Raw genomic sequence first — 17,600 nt, 5'->3', positions numbered from 1 at the left:
TAAGCACATATACATGCATACAAGTACACACATGTGCACAAGCACACACATATGCATACATATACACACATGCACAAGTACACACATATGCATAAGCATACACACATGCATAAGCACACACACACTTGCACAAGTACACAACCACATTTACATATACCACATATAAATATACAAATAAATAAAAAAAAACATGAAATATTGACAGCCTAGCCAGATAGCCTAAGGATACATGGCATAATCAGCATGTGTAAGGCCCTGGATTTGAACCCTCTACTACCATAAAATACATTTGAAAAAATACAGTTGATGGGTTCCCAATGATTAACATAGATTTAGGAGACAGAGTACCAGCCCACTTAGTCTTTGTTATCTGCTGTGTAAAACTGGAGTTGTAACAGTCGTATGTAATAGTGCAGAGAAAACATGACATGGCAGGACCAGTAAGACAACTTAGCATGGTACATGTGCTTGCCACCAAGCCTGCTGATGTGAGTTCAGTCCCAGGGGGACTATGTGGCAGGAGGATAGAAATATCTATTATAAATTGTCCTCTGACCTCCACATACATGAATGTGCACATATGTATTCACACACACACACACACACACACACACACACACACGTGTAATTTTTAAAAGGCAAATAGATAGCAATTATTGTACACAGTGCCTCCTCACTGGAAGCAATCAATGCAAAGATGCCAAGAATCAACCCAGGACAAGGCACCGCATGGAGTCATGAGTGTGCTCTTTGTGTTTGAATTTTCTAGTCAGGTCTGATAAGGACCCGAGACAATGAATTCCTCATCTCACCGCTACCTCAGCTGCTGGCCCAGGAACACAACTACAGCTCGCCTGCGGGCCACCATCCTCACGTCCTGTACAGAAGGACAGCAGAGAAGAGGGTCAGGTGGTACCAAGACTACCCTGGCTCCCAGCGGACATATCCTGGTCACTCCCCAAGTCACACTCCCCCTGCCTCCCAGAGCCACGAGACAGAGTACAACCATCGAAGGTGGCAAACGCGGCATTTTTGTGGACGACGCAAGAAATGTATGTAAGGAGACCTTCCTTGTCCTGTTCTGAAGAGGGCCTCAGCGGGGAGTCTTGGGGGCAGCTGGGTTCGCTGACATGGCAGGTCAGTGAGGCTGCGCAGTTTGTTCTGGGATGCCGCCTAGCAAAAAGATTGGTGGACCCGGTGTTGAAGGTGTGGCTCTCCTAGCTTCAACTAGGAAAGATGTACCGGTCTTTTTCCTTTTTAGCATCTCCCAGTTTTAAGCAAAGATATTAATCTTATTTTAGTTTCTGTGATCTTAGGGAGAGGGTACCCAGCTCTCTATAGTGAAAAAAGAAAATTAGAGATGAATTCACAGCCGAGTGTTCCTTCTAGAAACCCAAGGAAGAGACTTCTCAGGCAACCTCTCAGGAATATTGACTCTTGACAGGGGGCTGGCAATGAGCGGAGGGACTCTTAGGCATGTCCTATAAGCCAGTGGTGGATACCTATAATATCAATGCTTGGAAGGGTGAACCGGGAGAATTACAGGGTCAAGGCTAGCCTAACCTGTATAGTGAGCTCCTGTTTGTTTTGTTTTTGCTTTTGTTTTGGTTTTTCAAGACAGGGTTTCTCTGTGTAGCCCTGGCTGTCCTGGAACTCACTCTGTAGACCAGGCTGGCCTNGAACTCAGAAATCCNCCTGCCTCTGCCTCCCAAGTGCTGGGATTAAAGGCATGCGTCACCACTGCCCAGCTGAGCTCCTGTTTGAAACCCCCCCCCCCCCAAAAAAAAAGTGCTTTCCTCTCCCTGCACAGCCTGGATCAAGCCCAGGGCCTTACATATGCTCAGTAAAGCTCTGAACCAGCCAAGCTGTATTTCCAGTCTCTTTGCTCTTTTCTAGACTTGCGAAATTCAACAGATAAGAACCAAGTGTACATTTGCATTTTCCAACTATGTTCAAAACCAGTTTAAAGCAAACTTTGTGTTGTATACTTGTGATCCAAGGACTCTGGAGCGGAAGGCAAGAGAATCAGGATTCTGAAGCCATTTTGACTATATAGGAGATTCAAGCCCAGGCTGCCATTAAAAATAAGATTCTGCCATTAAAAAAAAAAAAAATCAAAAGCAAGAGCTAAGGAGATGGCTCAGGGTAATGAGGTACTTGCTACACAGGTATGAGAGCCAGAGTTCAGACCCAGAACCCATATCAATGCCAGATTCCCCTCCCCTCAAATACCCTGTAATCTCTGCTCATGAAGAAGGTGGAAACAGAATCTATTAGAAACATTGCAACTAGATGAGCTGAATTGGCAAGCTCTGTGTTCAACTGAGAAACCCTGAGTCCATATATGAGATTGATGGAGGAAGATACACAGATACACCCATTGTCAATTTCTGGCTTCCACATGTGCGCGTGCGCACACACACACACACACACACACACATACACACACACACCAGCCATAACATCTGTTGACAAAATAACAAAAATTTTAAAACAAATTATTTACAGTAACACTTTATCTAGCTCTTCAATTATAAACTATGTAGCAAACTATTACCATTGAATTGTATTTTCTCTTTCCTGTTATATTCTGGAAAGGAAATTAATTTGCTCTTATAACTCAGTATCAATTCCAATAACAAAATTTCCATTGGAAGTACTTCATTTGTATATAGATTTCCTAAGATTCAATGCTGGAAAGGTAGATTTTAGATACTTCATTACTTCAGAGATAGTTGAACTCTTTCAGTTTATATATATAATATATATTAATATATTATATAATTGGATCCATTTGTTTACCAACCACATCCCACTAACTTGGTAGCCACAGATGACAACCAGGTCCCACACTGTTCAACACAGACAGATGAGGGCTCCTCACACAAACAGGAGCTGGCACAGTTGCTTATACAAGGTAGTGTTTCTGCCAGCCGCTTCTTTGGTTGTTGGTATTACAGAGTCAATACATTCCATTAAGGGATAAATATGAGGGTTTTTTCCTTCCTTTGCTGATCTGCCTTGTCTACCAACTGAAATTATAGTTTCTTTTCTCTCACTTACCTCTGAGCACTTTTAACATTTCTGAATCTACTAATCGGTCCACCTGTCAATCAGCCCACCCATCCATGCAGCTAAGCATCTGTCTAGGGACTCTCAGGTGCAAAGCCCCAGGGCAGGTGACAACAGCGACACCCAGTGTCACCTCCCCATTTTCCCATCTCTCTCAGCCTATGTCACCCAGATTTTGTCTGTTGGTCTTCCTTCCAAATGCTCTTCTGTCTCTCGCAGATGCCCCCAAGCCTCCTGCAGAGGACGCCTATCTACGGTTTGACGAATATGGAGGCCCAGGGCGGCCCAGAAGGTCAGCTGGAAAGTCACAAAACGGTCTCAATGTGGAGACCCTCGTGGTGGCAGATGCAAAGATGGTGGAGAAGCATGGCAAGGATGACGTTACCACGTACATTCTCACAGTCATGAACATGGTAAGGGGCATTGTCAGGAACCCCCTTAATACCCCTAAGACAAAGAATTCCTTGTGCGGATGGAATGGCTCACGCTTAGCCACAATTGATTTTTATTGGAAAACTTGCATTGTGAAAAAAAAAAAATCACTTTCGTGTCTGGTACGATTGAAACCTACACCCATATCGATGTGTCCGACGAATTCTTTCCATGTACAATTGTGTCTTTAGAAACTTGTATGTGGTTTTAATTGTCCCAACAGGTTTCTAGCCTATTCAAAGATGGGACCATTGGCAGCGACATAAACATTGTGGTTGTGAGCCTAATCCTGTTGGAAGAAGAACCTGTAAGTGGAAAACTTTGCTTACTCATCCATTTGTTCTGCTGTTCAGGATGCATTTGTTGAATACCTACTGTATACCAATAAATGCATGAAATGGTCATTTGAATCTCATTTTTGAAAGTATACCAACCATCTCATGAGGGAAAGTGCAGCCTAAAAGGGATTTCTCAATCTCGTCATTGAGCTAAATCATCACAAAACAATACTTGATATGTTAATCTAGATAATATATTCATAGATATGTCAACAGTTGTATGTAAATATTAAGTATAATGTTGCTAATGTACAAAGTGCAAGTATTCGTATACTTATTTCTTATGATAAAGGTTAATTTAGTCATAGATTTTTTAGAGTTGATGGAGCTTTACAGCTCAGATATACCAACCAACACCAAGGTGGATACGAAAGCACATTTCGAGAATTTACTAGAAGTAATCCATCATAACATTCTTGTAGTAAGTCTATGGTCTCCCAAGCACCAATTTAGGAATGACAAAGAATAAACAAAGGAGCCTTAAGCTGCCTTGAATTGATTATGGTGGGGTTGCATGGCACAGGAATTGGGCAAATTGCAAAAACAGACCCTATAATACCGTGCTAAATTGCAAGGCGCTCCCTGCTCTGCAGTGTTGGGGTCTGGAAGCTGGATCTTTCCCTATGATCTCACCAATCAGGCAGATGAGTTTTCAAAGCCCCCAGGGCTTGTTCTCTTCACCTCCAACCCTAACAAAGAATGTGAACCCCAGAGAATCAGAGAGAAGAGGAAGAAAGGGGATCTAATTGCTCAGGTGTGGAGACTTACAGGAGTTTGCTCTCTCTGGAGTTATCCTGGAATTTTAAAAAGATTGTGTGTGTGTGTGTGTGTGTGTGTGTGTGTGTGTGTAATACTTATGCTTTGGTGTGCCACTCACAAACTGCTCAAGGGTACTGAAGCCAGCAGCACTCTGATTCACTGACAAAATTACTGTCTAAAACATTTGTCTTGACCCAACTCATTGATTAGCCTAATCAAAGATTTTGAAAAAAAAAAAAAAAAAGACTGTTTTAGGAAAGTTTCTGTCTTCTCTCTTTTTATTTGATTGTGTGGGTGTTCTGCCTGCATGTGTATATGTGCATCATCGGTGTGCCTAGTACACACAGAGGCAAGGATAGTTGGGCCCTCCAGGATTGGAGTTAGAGCCAATCGTGAGTTGTCATATCATGCTAAGAATTGTACATGGATCCTGCAGAAAAGCAGCCAATACTCTTAACCTCTGAGCCTTTGTCTCTCCAGCCCTAATGCTTTACTCTCGAGAGCCTAGTAAGTGGTTTGCCATTTGGTAAACTTGCATTATGTTATTGATTGCTCGGAGTCTTTTTAGTACCAAATGTCACAGAGAAGTAAACTATGGATGCTGTCTTTGTCACACTTTATTGAAGAAACTATTGAACTTCAATATGAATAAATATACAAAATTTAGCAACTTTTATTGTAACAATATAGTTAGAAAGTACATACTGAAAATTCAAGCTTACTTTAAAATTTATATTAACCTAAACTAGATTTTTTTTTTTTGGTAGAGCTTGGCTCAGTGGCTTTTATTTTTCCTACTAATAATTTCTCCTAGAAACATGATACTTCTGTATTTGCCTCCACAGCCACAATGTCAGCCTTCTCTCCTCTGGCACAATCATCACTCTTTAATCCCTGCACCTTTCCCATAGGGAGGACTGCTGATCAATCACCACGCAGACCAGTCTCTAAACAGCTTCTGTCAGTGGCAGTCAGCTCTTGTGGGAAAGAATAGCAAGAGACACGACCACGCCATCCTCCTCACAGGATTTGACATTTGTTCCTGGAAGAATGAACCGTGTGACACACTAGGTATGGTACGCCCAGATCTCTCATGCACACATACTAGCTGGGAGGATGACAACTTTCTGATGGATATGTGGCCCTTTTGAGTCTCATCAAAGGGAACTGATAATACTCATGTGTCACTTACGGTCCCCATCACACATTCTGAGAACCGTGTCATGAGCTAATGTGTCTGAGCGGACACCTCAGAGTGTACTCACAGAATCTGAGATGGCTGGGACATCCCTAGTCACGATTTTCCCACAGGACCATGGTTGTGTAAATATCCCACTGTTGCCTGAGGTCATTATGTGACACTTCACTGTATTTAAGTCTTTAAATTGTGGAATAGCTTCCTTGCTCCATGGTGAATGGGTTTTACTTTACTGGATTCCTTGTGGTATGAAGCATCTGTATTTCAGTTAGTTGGTATTTTTCTTTATTGCCCCAGCTGATGATCAGTGACATGAAGACAGTCATTTGACTAAACATGTTTTAGGTTATTCCATAAGCACCATGACCACATAACTGGGAAGCTAGAGAAGAAATGTTGGTTGTCGTCACACCTCACCATGTCACTGGTCATTGGTGGCATCTTTAATAAGCTCCTTGACTTTGAAGGACACCATTCTCCCATTTTTTTGCACAAGCCAATCACCATGAGAATAGTATTGTTCACTTGCTTGCTGTATTTCCATTGTATTACCCATAGTAGGAATTGAGCTTTTGGATTTTGGACAAATTGGGCTATTCATGTTGTCTTAGTCAGGGTTTCTATTCCTGCACAAACATCATGACCAAGAAGCAGTTGGGGAGGAAAAGGTTTATTCTACATTGCTGATCATCACTGAAAGAAGTCAGGACTGGAACTCAAGCAGGTCAGAAAGCAGGAGCTGATGCAGAAGCCATGGAGGGATGTTCTTTACTGGCTTGCTTCCCCTGGCTTACTCAGCCTGCTCTCTTATAGAACCAAGACTACCAGCCCAGAGATGGTCCCACCCACAAGGGGCCTCTCCCCCCTTGATCACTAATTGAGAAAATGCCCCACAGCTGGATCTCATGGAGGCATTTCCCCAACTAAAGCTCCTTTCTCTGTGATAACTCCAGCTGTGTCAAGTTGACACAAAACTAGCCAGTACACATGTCAAGGTCTGCAAAGTTTTGCTGTAGAGGGTTTTGCAGTAAATATGCTCTGTTCTGCAAAGTGGCAACTACTCACATCTGATATGTTAGCGAGAAACCAGTTGCAGATGGCGCATAAACCAATGAGTGAAGCTTTCTCTAATGAAGTTATGCTGAGGAGACAACCGCAGACAAACATATAAACAAAGGCTTGTGCACAGCAAGCATGCCACCAGGAATCAGTCCCTGATCTACTCCATAGGTCACTCTCTTTAAGGAGCATGTCACTCGGGCTTAAACATTCACATACGCATTGTGAATATCCAGGCCTAGGACTATGCTGCCCAAAGCAAACTGATTCAACTGCCTAAATCTCAGATTCTAATTTGAAATTTAGACACACATATTACATGTATAGTATAATATATGGTGTTTTCTAAACATATATTAGAAATACCAAAACCAGGCACTGGTGGCGCATGCCTGTAATCCCAGCACTTGGGAGGCAGAGGCAGATGGATTTCTGAGTTGGAGGCCAGCCTGGTCTACAGAATGAGTTCCAGGACATCCAGGGCTATACAGAGAAACCCTGTCTAGAAAAACCACACACACACACACACACACACACACAACCCCCCAAAAACATATATTAGGAAACCCAGGACTTTTACATATCCAGGCCATAAATAGGTAGGACTGGGAGCAAAACCAGAAACAGCCAGTTAGACACCAAGTCAGCTTCACTGTGAGCCTCATATTAACCAAGTCACCTTTCTTTATCTAGCATCTCTGTGGCCTCTATCAGCTAGTCTACAGTCCTTCCTTAACTTTGTCATGTGGCATAAGCAACACATTAGTTAAATGATAATGTCACCCATGACACGTATGTGTGCCTGCATATTAGACTTCCTGGATGATCTGCTGGCTTGGTATTGAGGTGCATGCATCCAATCACAAGTATGGATTTAACCCTATGTGGCTACCAAGCTGTGTTCTAATGGACATAGCTGGAACTAAAAGACACCCACCCATATGCTATAAGGTTGATCAAGATAGAAGCAAAGGATGATGGGAATGATTGTATAGCCGTTCTTGTGGGGAGGTAACTTTGGAGAATGAAGACACTTGCCAGATCGTGAATGGGAGAAAAGTGAATTTGATCTGTACATATTACCTGGGCATGTTTGTGTTTCCTGCTTCAGAGAAAGGTCAGGAAAGAACTGGAAAGTATATCCTACCCTTAGACAGTGGAGAGACTCTTAAGCTAACATTATACCTGGCCATAACTATCATTATATCAATTTCTCTTACACTAATAACAAACTTAAATAGGTCATATAAAGTTTTGTGACAATAAAGACATTTATTACTCTTCTGCAAAAGAGAAAACCCTTAAATGTACTAATCCACTAAACTCTAGATATACATGCCCAATTAGTGTTAATATTTGAAATTGATCTTTCAATAGGATTTGCTCCTATCAGTGGAATGTGCAGTAAGTATCGAAGCTGTACCATCAATGAAGACACAGGACTTGGCCTGGCCTTCACCATTGCGCATGAGTCAGGGCACAAGTGAGTGGCTTCTTAATTCATTACTCTCTATGGGAAACTGGCCAAGTAAACCTTTGGTCTTCCTCTAGTGATTATTATTGATCATATCAATGACATGGGATTCATCTTGTATAGAGCTTCAAACTGTGGACTCTGATAGGGCTTAGGGGTTAACAGAAAGCTCAGTTGCTAAACTTTTTGCCACGCAAGTAAAAGGATGTCACCCTGATCCAAAGAGCTCACATAAGATAATAGCCAACTATGGCGGTGCGCGCTTGTAATCCAAGTGTCGTAGTTTCTTTTGTATTGCTGTGAAGAAACACCATGACCAGTGCATCTTATAGAATAAAGCATTTCAAAGGCATAGACTGTGATTAGCATGGCAGGGAGTACGGCAGTATGCAGGCATGGCCCAGGAGCAGAAGCTGAAAGCTTAGATTCCAATTGGTAGGTGACAGCCAGAGAAAAATCTGGGCCTGGCCTGGCCTTTTGAGACCTCAAAGCCCAGTGGTGCACCTCTTCCAATAAGAACTGTTCTCATAGTTCTCCCCAAATAGTTCCACCAATTGGGGACCAAACATTCAAACATAGGAGCTTATGGGGACCATTCTCATTCAAACCACCTCACCCAGCCATATGGAGGCAGCTCTCTAACCCTAATACTAGCCTTGATCACTAACTGGACATCCTAGTCTACCTGATAAATTCTAGGACAGTGAGAGACACTGCCTCAAAGCAAAGGGAAAAAGGTACCTAAAGAATGATACCCAAGGCTATCCCCTGACCTCTATCATATGTATGTACTCATGTGCACACACACATTCAGTAAAGACCAGTCATTGATGTCTGTTTTGTTTTTGTTTTTTAACATCACATGTTATATCATTTAAGGTTTTTGGGTTTGCAAATGAACTGCACACTACTTCCCTGATTCTCTTGTCTTCTACGTTATTTATTTTCATTAAGGTTTTGCTTTGGTGAAGACATTTAAAGCCCATTCTACTTTTACCTCTTTGTGTAGTAAACACATTCGCTGCAGCTAAGTCTTATACATCCCTTCATTTTTAACTTGTATTATGTGGCAACAATCTCTCAGGACATTTCCCTGGCTGGCCTTGAACTTGTGAACCTCCTGCCTTAGCCTTCCAAGTACTAAAGACCTAAGCCACCCCACCCCTAAAATGACTCATCCTTTTATTTTTATTTTTTTTTTATTTTTTTTGGTTTTTCGAGACAGGGTTTCTCTGTATAGCCCTGGCTGTCCTGGAACTCACTTTGTAGACCAGGCTGGCCTCGAACTCAGAAATCCACCTGCCTCTGCTTCCTGAGTGCTGGGATTAAAGGCGTGCGCCACCACGCCCAGCTGACTCATCCTTTTATAAAACAAGCTAATCATACTAATATATAAATCTACTCCCACTAGTACAATGATATACTATATTCAGTTTTCAAAATACTGGCTATGAAAAATGTTCTTGCTTACAAGTAAAAGTTATCTTGAACCCCAAATCTAATACACTCGTTAAGGAAAACAAGCCGTAGTCTTCAGGTAGGGTGGAAGAGAGGTGTTAGAGGTAGAAGAAAGGATGCTGGGGTGAGCGTTTGATTAGTAAGGTTTTTGCTGTGTAAGCTTTAGGACCTGAGTTCAACCCCCAGGTGTAGGAGTCCCTGCTGTAATCTCAGGACTGAGGGAGGCAGAGGCCGAAGCTAGAAGATGCCCAAGACGCAGTGGCTGTCCAGCAGGAGGCTAATACGTGAGTTCTAGGCCAATGAGAAATGCCACCTCAAAAACAAAAGTGAAGAGGACCCAAGGAGCCATATCAGAGCTGAACTTGAACTTCTGGGCTTCATACAAATGTGCACACAAGTATGTGCATGCATGCATGAGCACACAGAATGTGCAGAGGTGAAGTACATTTTCAAGATCAGACCTTGGCATGTGGCCTTTTTGGCATGAAGTTAGTGAAGCAGATAGTGGCCGGGATTTGGGGAGGACTTTTGAAATGAGCAAAAAGAAAGCATCTTCCAGAAGAATTCCTGGATTAAAGTACTTTTGAAAATGCAAAACTTTGAAACTCAAAATTGAGTTCAAATTGGGTTTTCTTTTGCCCAAGAAAACTTTCTAGTGAGGCTCTTAACTAATCAGCTTCCCCTCCTTGAACAATAGCTTTAATCTCTTTGCTCCTCATCGCTCCTTCTGGAATTTTTGCTCTTCATTCATAGGCTTGAGTGTATTTAGAAAGAATGTCTCTCTAACAAATCCCCTCGGCTCCCTGCATAGGCATAAAGAATTGAATTTAGCAAAGCTAAGAATGCAGAAATGCTTTTTGGCAAATGTCTGTCTTTTGAGATTAGTAAATATGCTTTGGGGAATAGTCACCTCTAAGTCCCAGGGAGTTCGTTGATGACCATCCAGTATACAGCCACCCTCCACTTGCTTGTTAAATTGGAAAGAACACTGCAAAGAAATGTCAAGATTGAAGGCATAGCTCACAGCAAAGTCCTATATATTCATCCTCATTTGTTAGAACCTACCTTCAAAAGGTATAAAGCTGTATAAAAGCTATATCAAAAGCTATATAATAATATTATTTTTCCCATAGGAATTATAACTGCTTATACAAATGTAATCTTAAGAGGCAGACTTTAGCCAGGCAGTGGTGGTACATGCCTTTAATCCCAGCACTTTGGAGGCAGAGGCAGGCAGATTTCTGAGTTTGAGGCCAGCCTGGTCTACAGAGTGAGTTCCAGGACAGCCAGGGCTACACAGAGAAACCCTGTCTCAAAAACCAAAAAGAGGGGAAAAAAGGATTCTATTTCCTTAAATGATCAGATTAAGAACCATTTTAATTCATGGTAAATTCATATAAACATCTGTCTGTGCTTTGCTCCTCGTAAAAGAAACATCACAAAATGTGCTTTGTTTCATGAATATTTTCTAAAGATGGCTGCAGAAGCATTCTGTAACATGTCCTAAGGCAACAAGAGACAACACATTTGCTTTGCATGCAAGGAGACCCGGAACCAATTAGGAACAGTCCGTGTCATCTTTAGGGAATCTCAACGAGGGTATCCAAGTTATGGGCATCTGTGAACCACCTGATGTCATGGGTACTGGGGACCACCTTGAGTACTCTGGAAGAACAGCAAGCTCTCCTAAACACTGAGCCACCTCTTCAGCCCCCCACGTTATGCATTGAAATGATATTGTAATCCTTATTTTCTGCAAAGGAATTCATTATTCTGATGTCATAGAAAGAACTGTGTTCAGAAACCATTTACAGTGCTCTCGAACAGGCTGGGAGGTTCTGGGTTTTCTCTCATATGTTTTGAACAGCTTTCCTCATTACTTGGTAAAGACCTTTATTTTTATGAGGAGACTCAGTTATAATCTGAATTAGAGAGTTTAATCAGTTGATCATCTTTTGAGGGAAGATTTATATGGTGTTGGCTTTATGAACAAATATCCATAAAGGGCTTATATTACTTTCTCCTGTGCCTACATTCTCTTCACTCTGAACTTCTCTACCATAGTTCTAGCATTGGTGACAGGAGAAACTAGCTATTTTTAATTTTTAGAAATTAGCCATCTAAGCTTTAAGACAGTTAACTCTTTTTTTTTAACATTTATTATTTTACTCATTTATTTTATGTGATTGCATGTGTGTATGCACGTGTGTTTGTGCATATGTGTGTATATCCTGTGTGTTCCAGCGATTGAACTCCCAACAGTCAAGTTTGGCCACAAGTGTCTTTCACCACTGAGCCATCTTACTGGTCTAACCTAAGGAATCTTAACTAAGACATCCTAGCCTTTACATACACAGCAGATTAAACCATTCTTCAATTTTGCGGCCAATAAATAATAAAGTCTTTAACATTCTTGGAGTTTTTTTTCTGCAGAAATTATACAGCAGATCAAATGAACTAATTTTGTCATGATTTCTGTCACCTACCTGGGTCTGCTGAGTCTAGGTGTCCCCGGCCCTCCCCGTTTTTCTGGTGGTAATGTGGAACATGGATTCACAGAAGGCAGTTTTCCTTTCTGTTTCAGCTTTGGCATGGTTCATGATGGCGAAGGCAACCCCTGCAGGAAGGCAGAAGGCAACATCATGTCACCCACACTGACTGGAAACAATGGGGTGTTCTCATGGTCGTCCTGCAGCCGACAGTATCTAAAGAAATTCCTCAGGTAAAACGGACAAAATCCCAGGGGTCTGTGACCAGTTCTGTAGCAGTATCCAGTGGGTATGAAAGCAAATATTCCAGCCAGGCCTGGTGGATGGGCTGGCCATTGTGACTGCTTGGGGGGTTGAGATAGAAAGATTGAGAGGCAATGGTCTAACCTGGGTTACCATGTAAGTTCAGAGCCAGGCTAAAGAATAAAGAGTTAAAAAGGAGGCTTACAGACAGAGCTTATCAGTAGAGTGCAAGCCTTACACACACGAAAGTACCAGGTTTAACATCTAGCACCCGAAAAGGGAATGAACCCCATGGCAAACACTCCATGGAAATATCTCTTGGTATCTCACTGAAGAGAAAGACTAAAACTTCCTAGTATGATTACACTGATAACTGTAATGATCTGGTTGTTGAAAATGTACTGAAGTCCTATTACTTTGCTAGAGTCCCTCCACATATTGCCAAGTACATGCACCTGCTATCAAGCCTGACAACTTAAGTTCCACCCTGGGGAGTGCCATGATGGGGAGAGAACCGACTTCTGCAAGTTGTCCTTTGACCTGCATGCTTGGGTTGTGACGTTCAGAAGCTCGCATATGTGGAAACACGTACACACAGGCACACACAAAAAATACTGCTTAATGTATGTCAGCTGGAACACTACAGGCTCAAGACTCACATTTAGATCCATTCTGACCCTAAAATCTAACATTCATAACCTATCTCTCTACACCTCACCTCCCTCTTTCCCAGAACTCCTAGATGTATATAGCCTTTTACTGGCTAATTATTTTAATCTAACACACCTGCTTATAGAACTTAGGAGAGCCCGGTGTTTGATTTATATTTTAACAAATGAACCAGGGCTGGAGAGATGGCTCAACAATTAAGAGTGCCAGTCGCTCTTACAGAGGGCTGGAGTTTGGTTCTCAGCACCCAGGTTGCATGGCTCAGAAATGCCCATGGCTCCAGCTATAGGAATGCCCTTTTCTGACTTCTGCCAAATGCTTACACACAGAGAATTAAGTAAAAAAGAAGAGTAAGCTTAAAAAAAAAAAAAAACCCAGTGCTTAATGACAGGTATGTCTCTCCATATTTTTAGTCCATGTTGATTCACATAGATCTGACATAACACATAGATATGTCTGCTCTAATCACTCCCCCTTTGACCAGATATTAGTGAAGTTTCATGACGAACTGATGTTCCTGATATGTTCACACCTATGCTACTGTGTATTAGCTGGAAATGTTCACAGAAAAGCTACATCAACAAGGCAGATTGCATGTGAGCATGTAGAGCTGACCGATGCCCAACACATAGTAAAAAATGGACAGATAATTTGCTGATTTATCACAACCCTCGTCCTTCTCTATTTCCATATTAATTTCAGGTTCATTGTTTGGGGATTGACATTGTCTTTCCTACCTCATGTGAGAATGGGTTCAGTAAATATCCTAAATCAAGATCAACTCCATGTGGATTAAATTACCATCACAGCCTCGCTGTCGTTCATGGCTTTTCATAGTAATGATAGCTTCAGCAGCGATTGACATGACCTTCACTGCTGGGTTAAGCACATTTAATTTTCTTGTTTTATCAACGTTACAGCCCTTGTGGGAGTCATAATCCTTAAGGAGGTCTACGAGAATTATATAAAGTCATTATGGATGTGCAGTTGACAGTACCTCCCTGTATCTGACTCCATATTTGCATTTAATATCACATACTAATTAACCCCTTAGTGATGGCACAGTTTGATTACATAAATAAATTGAGAGTAAGATTATTTGGTTAAAAATTATCCTTACCACATTGTCAAGACCCCTCAGGGGAGCTTTCTGCCTTCTGCCCCTGACTCTAAAGTTTATTATATGGGGTGCTCTAACATTTTACACGAGGTCTCTTACATAGGCCTAGGCTGGCCTTGAACATCTCCTGTAGTAAAGGCTGATTATGGATTCCTGACCCCCCGCCCCCTCCCGCACTTCGACTTCCCAAATGCTAGGATTCTAGGCCTACAACACCACAACCAGAACCACCTGATTCTTTGGCTATAACTTTGTTTGTAAAGCTTTTTTGAGACGACGTACATCCTTATTTCTTCTTAGTCCTATCTGTAAGAAGTATACTGTCACTTAAAACCCCATGAAGACAGATATCCTTTGTGTCTGACTTATTTTGTGCTTTAATTTCTTAAGCTAATGCTAACCCTACAGTAGACTCACAGGAAAAAAAAAAGTCCAGTGTTGTTAGGATGAGACTGTAGAAAGGAGATTTCACTTATATTTATACTTCCATCTCCTACCCAATCCTAGTGTGCATTAGTTAGATGACCAGAACTTCCAGCCCCCTATAAAACCCTTCATGACAGTGTACATTCCAACCTTTTTAGACGAAACTAACTCTTTGCAATAAAACATACATTTAAAAAAAAAAAAACTTTAAACACATGCCTGTGTCTCTAAGCACATTCTATGCCTCTCTGCATGACTGCCCTCACAGAGGTGCAGTTTTAAATGGAAAAGGTCACAGATGAACCGAGCCGTTAATAAGGATGTGTTATCAATGCAGCACACCGCAGGCTGGCTGTCTGGTGGATGAGCCCAAGCAAACGGGACAGTATAAATATCCGGACAAACTCCCGGGACAGATTTATGATGCCGACATGCAATGTAAGTGGCAATTTGGAGCCAAAGCCAAGCTGTGCAGCCTTGGGGCTATGAAGGTAGGTTTCCTTGTGATGTCTAACTTGCATTAAGGATATGCTATGTGCCTGTACCTACCAAAAGGATAAACATTTGGTTTGCTGAGGCCAAAGGTTAGCATCTGTGTTATCTCTAGAATGTCATTTGTTTGGCATGATAATTAAGTGGTAATTTTCCTGTCAATGAATTATCCAGGCTTATCCCCCATAGACCACGTCTGCCTGGTTTAAATACCAGTTGTCTGTGTCCTTGGAAGAAAATATTCCCCCTTCTCGCTGGCAGGCTTTACATGGTAAAGCTGAGAGCGATGGCTCCTGCTAACCAAGGCCTTTGTTGTGTTTACGCGGGCGTAAAGTGGTGTGTTCCAAAATCACCATGTCATGAATAAACGTGTGCCCTTCACTGTGTAAGAAAACTAATACGGCAGACAAACTCTCTCTGGTACCGGAAGTCGACCTCCTCTTTCAGAGTCTCAGCATGGTTTTCGAATCCACTCTCGAGGGAACCAAGATTGCCGCAAAGATAAGTGAGAAAATACAGAATTCTAGAATGTAGAAATAAGAGAAACAGTGCTGCGCTCTGTCCAGAGGTGCATTCCTGACAATGTTGTAGCCCCAATGCCGATAGCATGGACCATGATTTTAAAGTTCGTTTATTTCCAGTGTCTGGTGGGAGATACGAAGCATGGGAAATAGCAGTTGGTAGCCTCCTCTTCTTTCCTCCACTATTTCCATTCTTTATCCTCTCCCTCTTCCCCCTCCTCCCCCTATTGCTCCTTCTCCATCACCATAGCAACACAAATCAGCAGCCACACTGTCATCCTAACTATCCATGCCACCACCCTCATTCCCACAGTCTCTGCATGGCCCTCCGTACTACAAAAGGCGGTCCGCCCAAAGATTTATTGTACCTGACCCCCATCTTCAAAACCACTTTGAAGTAAAAGTTAGTGCCCCCCTCTCCCTTCCATCCCAGAGAGGGTATCCAGCTTGCCTAAAGCCACAGAACTTTTAAGTGATGAAATCTAAACAAAACAAATCACCTACATAGAAATTATGCCGCCTCCTCTCCTTCCTTGGATACCAGTTTTTCTCGATCTGACAATTCAGTCATGACTTGTGTGGTATCTCTGTAGCTTTATGCTTTTCAGAAAGAGAACTCACCTATTAAACAGAAGTCCATTCTTGAGAAACGGTATCTATCCAGTCACAGGTTTGACATGGAGCAACATAAGTGAATGCAATTTAAAAGCACTACTGCTAAAAAATGAATCCACAGGTGCATCTTTTGGGCATATCCTCCACAACACATGGGCTTTGTGTTGGCAAGTGTTTACGCATGGTAGGTTTTAAAAAAAAATGAGCAGGTTTAAAGCTCTTTCAATTTGCCTGTTAAATCACAGCATTAGGGGAAGGAACCCACTCACTGTAGAATGTGTCTCCTGAGTATGAAGTTGTTCACTTCATCTTGAGATTCACCAGCTTTCTCAGTCATTGAATATGCACACATTGTAAGTATGGTGCTAGTAATAAGTATGGTTCCCTTTAGAATTTCAAGGGAGCTCCTGAATGAGTCGCATTCCACTGGGGTCATGCCTGTTCTGTGTCAGGCGGTGAGTAGGGTGTCGGTACCTTGCCTTAATCATTTTCTGGTGCCACATCATATTTTTAAAGATGCTATCTCAGCCTTTGTTGACCCTGGGAAGCATAGTGGATGGAAATGAAAACTCTAAATGAAATCACCTAAATGATGGCTGGCTCAGAGATGCCTGGTTGTCTGGAAGGGAGCTGGGGAGTCTGTGTTAACAGAGACAGTTTAAGATGCCAGTGGAGGGGGAGGTGCGATTGATGGATGGTTCCTGAGTGTGGGTTTGTTTTCCCTGTGAACTAGCCTTTGGTATTTCACTAATCTTGCTTATAACCTGAGTCATGGACACACCTCTAATGGTCATACATAGTGCCCTGCTGTGCTCTAACACATACATACATACACACACACACACACACACACACACACATTTTCAACACAGTAAAACCCCATTAACCAACATTTTGCATTTATCTTCAAGGCTTTCATTGTGCCGTCCTTGTTAAGTCTTTCAACCTTTACTGTTTCATCTTCATGAACTTCACCATTGCTCCTAGAAAGGCAGGGTTACATGGCAGTTCTAAGCATGTCTACAGAGGTAGACGGATAGTTCCATGGTTAGGAGTGCTTCTTGTTCTTCCAGAGGACCTGAGTACAATTCCCAAACCTACACTGGGCTCCTTATAAATTCCTGTACTCTAGCTCCAAGAGATCTGACAGCGTCTTTGGGCTTCTTGGAGCACCTATACTTATGTGCAAGCGCGCGCGCGCGCACACACACACACACACACACACACACACACAC

At 42.2% G+C, this 17,600-nt stretch overlaps 1 protein-coding gene across 1 annotated transcript in view; it reads left to right on the top strand.

Moving 5' to 3' along the window:
- Adamts18 (ADAM metallopeptidase with thrombospondin type 1 motif 18) overlaps window positions 1-17,600 on the top strand; it is a 151,257-nt gene that overhangs the window by 68,338 nt on the left and 65,319 nt on the right. Inside the window, exons 4-10 of the mRNA XM_021220096.1 lie at window positions 770-1,052; window positions 3,292-3,485; window positions 3,728-3,811; window positions 5,513-5,672; window positions 8,236-8,341; window positions 12,375-12,512; window positions 15,075-15,228. Of these exons, the coding sequence (XP_021075755.1) occupies window positions 770-1,052; window positions 3,292-3,485; window positions 3,728-3,811; window positions 5,513-5,672; window positions 8,236-8,341; window positions 12,375-12,512; window positions 15,075-15,228 (1,119 nt within the window). The remainder of the gene's footprint in view (window positions 1-769; window positions 1,053-3,291; window positions 3,486-3,727; window positions 3,812-5,512; window positions 5,673-8,235; window positions 8,342-12,374; window positions 12,513-15,074; window positions 15,229-17,600) is intronic.

This window comes from Mus pahari, chromosome 20, assembly GCF_900095145.1.
Source record: "Mus pahari chromosome 20, PAHARI_EIJ_v1.1, whole genome shotgun sequence".
Lineage (NCBI taxonomy): Eukaryota > Metazoa > Chordata > Mammalia > Rodentia > Muridae > Mus > Mus pahari.
Note: the sequence above shows the minus strand (reverse complement) of the source record. Positions and strands in the feature narration are given on the sequence as shown.